We start from the raw sequence: 11881 nt of genomic DNA on the forward strand, positions 1-11881 counted from the left end.
ATCTTACTGTTTGGTAGAGAAATTGTGGCAATTGGAAAGAATGACAATATTGAAAAGTTAATCTCCAGTTTCTAAAGAGAACACTAAATGTTAGAACCGCTACCCCGAATGTTTTTGTTTACGGTGAATTAAGTACACGTAGATACCCTTTAGATTTCAATATCAAAATAAGAGTGTTTTTGGAGTAGATTTATATCTCGGAGAAAATGTCTTCTAAAATGTATAAGTTAATGTACAAATTACATACTGCGGGAAATCGGCAACTCTTGTTTATAAAACATGTCGAACATACATTTGATGGTATTAGACGTAGATATATTTTTAGAAATCAGATTCCTGTTTATGTAAATTGGATCAAGGCAAGTGTTAAGAAGATTTTTATAGATCAATATTTGTACAAAACTGGAGAAGTCAAATTGCAAATTCTTCTTAAGGACATTTTTGTTCCATGTTCAATTTTCAATGTTCCAAATGTTTTTGTTAAAAGCCATTATATATTACATTTTGGATTTTCAAAATAGAAAATACCTTACAAAGTTAAGATTAAGTGATATGAAATTTCTATTAAAGACTGATCGTTGGAACAATTAACATAAACATGAACTTTGTACAAAAGTAATTTATTATGTGATGAATTTCACTACCTATTTATAAGTCCAACGCATATATACAGTTAACATCAGAAATAAATATAATTATACCAACCTACATTTTGAGAAATTGTGATTTTTAAAAAAATGTCAGGAGAGACTTTAACCTTAGGTCTAAATAGAAAATTTACATAATTGATATCTCTTTCTCCTGTGTATAAATGTTGTCTATTTCATGTAATATGAATGCATGTCATGTTATTTCTTTGCTCATAAATGCCTAAGACTGATCAATGTTTTTTTTAATCTTGAATCTATTAAATTCCATGTAGTGGTGTATGAGAACTAACAGGGAAGAGATTGGATACCCCGTGCCCCTTTATTCATAATGACAAAGTCACTATAAGCAAGATGAGAGATGATAATATGAAACAGGAGTGGTATGAGAAATAAAATGCAAATTTAACTAGTACTAATTGTGTTGGCCACCAACACAGATTAACAGTAACCGTTGGTAGTCTAGATAACAGAATCGGCAGCTGAGAAGAGCACAAAAATAGACACCACAACACGGACCATTAATCTTCAAATTATTCGGATCAAAAATTAAAATAGGAGAAGAACAATGTGAATACGCAATCTACGATTATGCGAAGTTTCTTTAAATCCCATTTCGTAATGTAAGAGGAGTTATGGATAAGAGATTGGTACCCTCTGCGTAACGAAAGGAAAGAAGAAAGGGATGAAGGAAATGCGGATGGACGACTGGAAGGACGGACACCTCTATTACTATATTACCCTACTTGCAATGGTATAACAATTCAGAAGTATCTATGGTGGCTCAGATTTGTGTGTGTGTGTTATAGTAAAGCAATGTTTGCATGAAGGTAAAGCGAAATGATTGCTAGTACAAAGTGTCCTCCTGAAAATTATGATATTTAACCTGACTTTCCACTAACAGGATTTTCAAATTGTCATGTGTCTTTTCTATGTCTGTTTTCTTTGGTTTTTTTTTTTTTTTTTTTTTTTTTTTTTTTTTTTTTTTTTTTTTCAATGGGTCGTTATCACAGTACGTGGACAAAATAAACAAATTTAGTCAAATAATATATTTTTTAAATATAAAAAAACTGACAAGAAGACAATAACAACATCGTAAATCGTTTTCGTGATTAATGTAAATAAATTTGATTTCACTTGATTATTATTTTTTTGTTCGATTAATCTATTCCGTACAAACTTTCCATTTCATCACGTATTTATTGATGACGGCACGTGACTATGCACCTGCATTTTCTACACGTGTGTTTCATTCCTGACATAGTGCACATTTAATTTTGTGGGTCACGTTAACGCGTGTTAGGTTTTGTCCGTATTTGTTCGATCATCGAAGCACATCATTCAATTTACAATGTATGTATCATGTTTCAAACATTCTTCCGTGAACTTATGGAAAGACTAATACTGTAAAACATTGGAAATGACGTCTTTTAGATTTCCATTCAAAATCAATCATAATATTTATTACAATCTTAAGATGGTAATAATATTGCACGTGACATTACCTTTTTCGACATAACTGTTAATCGGAACTATCTTCAAATTTCTCAAACACTTACACAAAGCGGATTTGTATTTAAAAGAAGGTACACCTATCTGAACCTTTCAAATACTGAAACAACAGCGACTACTGGGGTTTAGGGATTTTACAAGTAAAAACTCTTTCGTGCCAATATCTTAGCGGGGTCAGTATTTCCCAAGGTAACTTCGATACATTGTCGTATATCGTTTATCGACCACTGTGAGGACATTTTACAGGAAAGTGTTGCACTTAAAATTGAAGTACTGACTGAGCCTGCTCAGACTCCGAAAAAAAAGTCGCAAAACGTTGAAGCCTTTGTCATTGCATTGTTTTGGACATTATAGATAACATATATGGTGAATATGCAATATACAAAATGATATCTCCTTTGGAACTGCTTCAAACCGTTTTAAACAGATAAAGAAGATATATTTTGCATGGTCAGAACTACACAAGATATGATGACGACGTTGTCTTTACTGAAACTTAATTTTCAGCATATTTTTGTGTGATGAGTTCCTTCTGTGCCTATGTTTTTCTTAATCTTAATTTGCCGTATCTTTTGGTGAAGTTCGAGTTCTCTGTTCAGCTTCTTCGGCGTCTTTTTTTTAAATTATATTTAATACAATATAAAAATATTTACCTGCTGTAATAAATGTTTCGTAGCTTTTACAGAATCTATGCAAGAAATTGAAGAAAAAAATATAGATGTAAATGATACAAGAAGAAATATCACCTAAAATTGTTCTACCTGCAACAATTTCATGTAATTCTGAAATTGTTTAAGTGCAATGTCTCTGCTTCAAATAAATGTTTAAGAGAAGTGTTGTGCGTGTTATTACGATGGATTACAAAAAGTCTAACGATCTCAACAAAGACGCTGTAAAATTAGGATCCAAATTGTGTTTTGTAGTGTACATACAAAATCTATGTGACAACGTTACTGATTAATTTACCTTAACACGAAATTTAAATACAAAATTTACTTATGACTGAATGCTGAATAAATATGTAGATCGTTTGTTGAGGGTAAAATTATTGATACTCATGGATTCAAATAAATCTCGGAACATTTTATACCTTAAGTTCAATTAAAATCTTGGCAAGAATTGATTTAACTGTTGATTATAAAAGTGTTTGATCTCTTCAAATATTTTTCTGATCCACCTATTCCATTACTTAAACCACAACTATTGACTGTTTACGTATATCAATATTTTCTTCCATATTGGTTTATGTAGCAGGGATGCTGACAACTCGTGACCAGATGCTATTGCTGCTATGGCTACGCCCATCATGTAAACCACGCCCACATAATGAATTTCTGATTGGATACGTTGATTACTGAATGATTAAACATGACTTTAGTATAAAAATCGAATTCTATAAATCAATAAAAGCTTTTGTACACATTATTTCATGTCTTTCAGGAACTTATTTAAAAACCATGTATGAGAGTTTCCTTTATAAAGTTTAAACAAGCTTGCTGTAACCGGCAGTGGAGTAAGTTCCGACTCAGTTCCGTTTGGGAAATAGGTCTCGACGCATTTCGGAAACGCGAACAGAAACAGTGTAATTGGATGTGTCGGTTTGGGACTTTTGAAGTAAATACAAACCCGATCTAATCTATTTACTATACTCTTTTACAAGAGAGTTCCGATGCAGGGAATTAAGCCCGATTACTACCGGACTTGTAGCTTTCCGGGTTTGCCTGGAATGATGATTCCTGGTATGTATGTTTCGGGAAATTACCTTTTCCGGTGTTCAGAGACCGTAGAAATCGGTTTCCTTTTTTGGAACTTTGATCAGATTTTTATTTATTTTTCATTAAATACTGACAGGAACTGGTATTTGAATGTTTATTTCTTTAATTTCCGCTTCATTGTTGGATAAATAAATACGTACAATAATTGATTTCAGTCCGGTATATTTAAGGTTTAGGATTTATTCATTAAGTTTAGTGCTAAAATTCCTGATAAAACTTTACATTAATTATTATATATGTTTGTGTTATTTACATAATATTTACTTTGAGTAACAGGAATGGTGTGTCTTCTAAATTTTCACAAAAATCTTAGTTGATGTGTTAAAGGATGCTGGTATAACAAAATATTGAAATACTTTTGGAATTATAATTTCAGATCCCCCATACGGGAAAGCATCGTGGCCGCCAACGTCAAGTACACAGAGCCCGAGTGAGTATAATTCAGTTATTATATAATTATTAATTTTGAAACTCAGTCCTGTTCTTTTTTTAAAATCCTTTCAAGATTTCTTTCACCCCCCAAAAATAGTGTTTTTTTATTATTATTATAATTTGATAATGCAAACTTTTTTGTATTTATTAAAACAACAATTTTTTCATGAATATGAAAGACTACTCTCACCTGAATTAAAGTCTTCAACCGACTTTCTATAAACAATATTCTACCAAACGATATTTTTCTGAAATAATTATATTGTTCTGTTCTTTTTTACAGATTATGGACACACAAGTCCCTTCCCTCATTTACCAAAACCTGCTTTGGAAGCCCCTCACACGCATTGGAGACCGCAAGGTAAGATCTATTTATGAATTTATTTATCTAACCAAACATGTTTTAAGAATATTAAGAAATATTCATTTTATTAACATTTTGGATAAAAAGTATTACAGTATAAAATGACATGGCTATAACCTTAATGAAATTATATCATGACAGCGTTATTGTTTTTTTAATTCTCAGAGGTCATATTGTTTATGTATAAACACATCATAACTCGAATAATTTCAAATAATATTTTATGTATTATGCTCTTGTGCGGTCAACTCTACGCGTTCCTCTGTAAGCACGACAAACCTGTAAATTAACTTACCAAGGAATAAAAACCTATACTAAATATATTTACGCACAATGTTGTTCTTTTTTTATGAACTCGATGTTTATAATTTATTATCTAATGAATATTTTCTATGTTTTCTAAATAAATCGGCATGTTCAATATGAAATCGATTATAGCACATAAAATAATTAAAGCTACCTCTAGCAAGTTTAGAATAAATCGGCTAAGTTAGTTAAGCACTTCGATACCTTCACAGGTGCAAGTGTCTATCCATATACCAGTTTGAGTATATTTAGAATACGCCCGTATCAGAAAATATCCGTGTGCATAAAAATAGAAAAAAAATATATCTATTCATCAAATATTTTCTGAAAATTCAATTGATTAAATCCAAATTCACAAGTAAGCTATCGAAACATAATTTAATATGTGTGTAATGACCTAGCAGCCAAATTGTAAAAGCTGTCCGTAAACTGTTGCTAATGCGTTATATGTGTCGTTTTTACAAGTATAAAAATAATAAGTGGTTACCACTGACATGATCGGAGGGACTCAAAATAATGTGAATAACCATATAAAATCCTCTTACAGCGCGGGGAGGGGGTACTGTATTATAATTTTTGCTCTGCTTATTGAGGTTTTACCTTCCGTTTCAAGTTTTGTATTTCATTTTTTTGTCGAATTACTTAAGTCAAAGCCGAATTCGCGTGTCTAACAAATGTAAATACATATCATAACACTGTGTAAGTTGAATATAGAAAAATATAAAAGTTTCGATCTAGTACAGGTTTTACATTAATAAAATGTATTTTACAATGGGCATTATTGTATTGACAGTGTGCCTTTCTTTTCGAACTTTTCTTGGATACTACGTTCAGCCAAACATTACTATCATTACGTGTTTGGTTATAGGTTTAACTACAAACCAAATCGTGTTCTTTTTTATCTATTTTTATTTGTTTAATATTTATTTCTTCTTCTTCTTCTTCTTCTTCTTCTTCTTCTTCTTCTTCTTCTTTTTTTTGTCTTTTCCGTTTTATATTTTATTGTTTTATTTTATTTTTTGTTTTTGTTTTTGTTTTTTTAATTTTTTTCTAGTTTTTAAGGTATTAAACTTCATTGCAATACAAAAACATGTTTCAGTTTGAGACAAATAGTTATAAATGGATTGTGCTTTTGGAAAAATCTGATGATAAATCAAATGACAATAAAACTACTGCAAAATTAAAGTTCCCCTTGGACAGTAACATGGTGTAGTTAGTGTTTAGAAGTTAGACTTCGATCCTCCAACAATAAAACACATGTAGCAAATGGAAGTGACAAAGAAACTGTCTGTAACACATCTCTTTTCTTTCTGGAAAAAGATATGTGACTTTAAAAACGGTTATATACGATCATAAGGACAAAAAAATTTTACTCGGGGTTATGTAATGAGGGGATGAGATGACATATTAATTGTGTTGTATAAAGAAATATCATATCTCGCTTGAGTCATGAATATATTTGTCATGAATATATTTAACTTATATCTAAAATCTTAAAAAATGCCAAGATATTTATGAATAAATAATAATTTAGATAATTAATTCAAACGAATACACGAACAGCATTTTGGGGTTTTTTTGTATGCTGCTGATAATACTATATTGTTTACCAAAAATGTAAATAAATTAGATTTCACTATTTCATTCATCCGCTTTTAATATAGGTGTTTTTTTGTTTTGAAAAATAATGGAAAATTTCTGACAGAAAATACTTATTCGTATTCATTTCATTTATTTTATCAAAGTATTTTGTTTCATGGATATGAAACTGTTAAATAACATTCAATGTAATAGAATGATTTACCAAGAGTAGAAGGCGTATATATTGATCACGGTATGTTTCGCTGTGAATGGCGAGTTTTGATTAACTGCAACATTTAATTATATCTCCCAGACTTTGAATAACCATATTTTACTTAAAGCAAAATTGAAATAATCATTTTTCGAAGTATCCGTTAAATCCATGGAAACACCAGTAAGCTTCGGGTAAATAAAAAAAAAATTAAACACGCATTAAATAGGCAATTATTTTATCGGATAATAAGTTCACTTCGTGTTCTGTTCTTGTGGCATATTGGAATCATACCATTATTATTAAGAAAATTATTTAAAAGCAATTGAGCAAGTTATTTTGAATTCCAGGATTCTATACGGGGAACTGGTGTACAAGAATGTTTCTATCAGAAATCGCCGTTTTATGTCAATAATGTTAAAATGAACATCTGTGATTGCGTGTAGTAATTCCGTCGTCACCAACAAGAAACGAATTTTACCTGTAAATGTACAAATGCTTTTAACACATCAACAACTGTTTAAAGTGGTAGAAGCCAGTTATATTAAATCGAAATCAATAAAGGGTATTAATTCTAGTTTTAGCTTTTAATGAACATATCTTGTAGATTATTGAAATATCATGTGGCTATCACCATCAACTGACAGAATAAAAGCAATAACTAAATTCAGGGCACTTCAACCAGAAGAAAAGCCCAACGTCATGTTTCTGCATTTAGAATATCTATACTATACGCAACTTCATATGAATTAACCAGTCGATGTTATAGTAAATCCACTATATTTATTACTGCTTAATTGAGCGAAAATTTTACCTTTAGACAATTATTATATCTCAAAATAATAAAAGCAATATAAGGATTATATTTTTTCTTCTGTTAGATGAACTTTTCAGATGGCCTGTCTTGATTTCCGTGTTTTAATAAGTGTTTTTTTTTATTATTATTTTTCGTCTTCTAAAGTTATTAAACATATAAAGTACCTAGACATGCGCGAATTGCTACTCTACCGTTTGCTTTTTAATTATTTATCTCCAAGAGTTACTTCAAATATGATGTATGCGCTGGTATTTGTTCTCTCACAGATCTTTATGGCATTTTAAAAAATCTTAGAACTTAAACGCTAAAATCAGTTCAATTTTACATTTTCAGGAAGTGGGCAAATTCAATTATGGCAGTTTTTATTGGAGTTACTTTCCGATAGTAGTTTAGCCAACTGTATCACATGGGAAGGAACGAACGGGGAATTCAAATTGGTAGATCCTGATGAAGTGGCGAGACGATGGGGCGAAAGGAAAAGTAAACCTAATATGAACTACGATAAACTTAGTCGTGCTTTACGTTATTACTATGACAAAAACATTATGACAAAGGTGCACGGGAAAAGATATGCGTATAAATTTGACTTTGCAGGACTCGCACAAGCCATGCAACCTCAATCTACAGATCCCTCCGCATACAAATACCATCAACAGGACTTCTTAATGTCTAGCTATCACACTGGATCACGATTCAACTTTATCAATTCACATTCACACATTCCACAATCACCTAATTTTTTTGGATCACCATCAAACTACTGGCCTAACAGTAACAGTATATATTCCAGTAGTAGTATGTATTCGAGTATACCTAACCACCATCATGTGTCACACAATCATCCAAATCACATGCCGTCACATTTAGGGTCATACTACTCGTAAAATAAAGACGGGAGGACTAGTTTTCTTAGTTGAAAACCCAAGGTTTTGATGGTATAGTGCCATGTGAAGTTTGTTGTCTGTGATAAGCTGTAATTTGGCACCTTTATACCGACCCTGTCGGTTGGTTTATGTGCCCGTTACAAGAAACAAATAACGCTATATTGTAAACGAAACCTAAAGGGTTGTTCTTGATAATCATTCGAGTCTGGAAAAAAGTTAGTGCCAGTATATTGATTGTAGAGGTGACATCTTAAAAAGGCTTGCAAAAACTCGATACCAGTGTTTTTGTCGAGCTGCCATGAATATTCTCTGTAACAATAACATGTTCTTTAAATGGCGTTGACAATAGGATGAGATGGAATTAATAACCGATTGTTGCTACAATATCTCCGTTTCTTACATCGTCTTAGACACTATTGATTCCGTTAAAGAATAAATCTCAGCAGCAGATAAATTAATCCAAGGAAATGTCTTAACTAATGCAAAGATGAAATGTAAGTCACGCTTGACTAACTCTACGGGAGTATTCGATGGGATTCATTTTTCACAACTGTTTTCAGCAATGGCTTAGCGGAAGGAAACGACAGAAAAGTTGATTCCGATAGTAATTTCGCCCTTCTTAATCGACTTTATTTTGTTCAGGAAAAGTTGACAGTTAGAAAATTGGATTCCTGGTCTGTTAAGAAAACTTATGTTATTTAAGCTATCAGCCCTGTGTTTGAGAGGATATATAGTAATGGATTGTTGCTCAAGTAACGAGAATTGCTATTATAAAGCTAAAATCCCGAAACGATGACTTTTGACAAAAGCCATCGGGGTTTTATATTTTCTTAATGAGATGAAAGGATAAGTGAGTCTATTAAATGAATAAAAGACGCAGGAATGACTAGAAAACGTTCCTTCGGGACCAGCTGCTATTAGGTTAAAACTTCATCCGTTATGTGTTTTATTGAAACCGCAGCATTCATAATCCTAGAAAATTAAATGATGAAATTAACATTAGATAACGGATACTGTAGTTGATGAGAAAAACAAATCCGAATAACTTTCTTAAGGACTGTCACCTGCACTAAATATTTCATCATGAAATCAGATAGCAGAATGAAACTGTCATATTAAAAAAACTTAATCAAACCCCGTCCGTTGTGTTTCAACTAATATACTGAATTTGTGAATAAATCACATCGTCTAAATCCGCAGTCGTGTTTTTGATTGCTCGAATGATTAAATTCGCACGTGCCGTCACACGAGCATGATGCAATTTAGTCATGTAAATTTCAAAGATATATTATTTTAATATTTCTACATTTAATTAAATAAAATAATGCTATTGTATTTTATTTGTCCGTTTTTGTTATCAGATTCCAAACAAATAGCGGAGTCTCGCATTTTCTCGTGTGAATTTTTATGAAAGTAACATTCAGCAATTAGATCAGCTAAATTATGTATGATTTTTTAACCTTAATGCAAAAGAGCAAGCATTAGAGTTGTTAGTTAACACGCAATCCTGATAATGTGCGTGACCAAGGAACTTTAAGAAAATGTGCTGAAATATTGCCAAACAAGCGATCGTGATCATTACATAAATATATGTCACATTCACTGTAAATAGTAAGTTTGTTTGACATGAACACAAGAGCTACGATGTTTCGATGTAAATGGGTCCGTTTTACTAATTCATTGATTGAATGCCTATTATTATTTTTATATTCATATTTCTTGTTTCGTTTAATAATGGTGGTTATGTAAAATAAAGTATAATGACCTTTTTTTTTAAACTCTTACATGTACATGTAGGTAATAGTCAAGAAGAATTGTCAAAAATGAAAGTTTCAAGTAAGAAATGGCAATATCTAGTCATAAACTGGAAAGTGGAACATGATACTGTCCACAAATGCCTATATTTCTGCGTGTTTCGTCAAAACTTTATGTTGTCATGTATCAAATTATATTACGTTTACTACCATCGGTGTTTCTATGAAAACACTTCTAAATGCAAAAGAGACAGGCTCTTGGACCAATGTTATAAATAATACGTCTCTTGCGCTGCCTAAAAAAGTTGTATTTCATATTTCCAGATATTATCGAGAACGATACTATTTTTGACAGATTATAGAAAATGGATTTATAAAATGTCAACAAATTAATTTTCTGTAGTAATTACTTGTATCCACTATTTCCAACTCTAATTTGACGCGTCATATCCATAAAGTTCAAGACTTACTTCGAAGTCTGGTGTGTATAGTATGTAATTTTGTTATTACCCTTACATGAGACAGATTTATATAAGTTCTTTCGAAACTTGTTTCTGAATCCTTATTGGAATGTTATGAATACTAGCCTGTTGCGCTCATGTAATTATATAATAAAATAATATTTAAACTAAAAAAATATTACCCTTCACTGCATTTACTTAATAGTAATTGTATCTAGGTCCTTTTATCTTCACTTTTTATTGACAATATACTCTGTACTGTTTTGATTATTGATCTACCGATTTTGGCCGAGGGCAATTTTATGCTACCCCTTTGTGTTGAAATATACATTAAATAATAAACCATAAAGGAGGCGGGGGTTTAGTGCGTTAAAAATCCTAGTTTAACTCATCATTCCCACCAGAAGTTCCTCTACCATGTCAGGACTGGTTTCCAACTTCCTGTTTTTAATCTTGATATTGCCATTTTATATATACGGACTTTCCTTTTGACCTATCCTTTTAACTATTACCTTGATTTTGTTATTACCCTCCATTGTCTATCTGCTGACTACGACACACACGCCTACAACAATCTAATATTGATACCTGTAAATATACACACACATTGTTCACAAGGAAATGCAGTACTCGGGTATAGGCAATGCATTCTCCATATTATTCTTGGCAAATTAAAAATGTTGATTGTTCTTCGCACAAGTAAAACAATTTGTTTCGAAGACATTGAAGTGCGTTTTCAAATTATCTGCCGAGAATTAATAAAGTATCTAGAAGTTTATTCTTCAGAATTGGAAGAGCAGAAATAAAGCATTTTGAGTTAAGTATCATAAAGATCCATGTTTTACTTAAAAAAAGGTGGTACAATATTATAATATACATGTACCGTATATATACATGTTGAATGTACACGTAACGTGTCTCAATCAACGTGACAAATAAGTCATGTTGTGTTTATTAATACATCTACGATCCCGAATTTAGTGAAGTGGCACATGTATAACATCTATGGTGATAGATCTGTTGGAAAATATCTGAAGATTTTTATCCAAGTACAATACAATATTAAGATATATGTGGCACTTCCTTAGAGAAATGAGATCAAATTGTATAGTCTGCTTGCTGAACTATTCCTTTGTA

At 31.5% G+C, this 11881-nt stretch overlaps 1 protein-coding gene across 1 annotated transcript; it reads left to right on the plus strand.

Moving 5' to 3' along the window:
• Nucleotides 1–3585: 3585 nt before the first annotated feature.
• LOC148616129 (transcriptional regulator ERG homolog) lies at nt 3586–10299 on the plus strand. Its single transcript, XM_088582840.1, has 4 exons — nt 3586–3898; nt 4311–4364; nt 4650–4727; nt 7979–10299. Exons 1-4 carry the CDS (start codon nt 3829–3831, stop codon nt 8527–8529), a joined length of 753 nt encoding a protein of 250 aa, XP_088438966.1. The 5' UTR covers nt 3586–3828; the 3' UTR covers nt 8530–10299.
• The last annotated feature ends 1582 nt before the right edge of the window (nt 10300–11881 follow it).

The sequence above is a fragment of the Perna viridis genome, chromosome 5 (genome assembly GCF_037379345.1).
Source record: "Perna viridis isolate PV_CMFRI_1.1 ecotype Kerala chromosome 5, ASM3737934v1, whole genome shotgun sequence".
In the NCBI taxonomy this organism is placed as follows: Eukaryota; Metazoa; Mollusca; class Bivalvia; order Mytilida; family Mytilidae; genus Perna; species Perna viridis.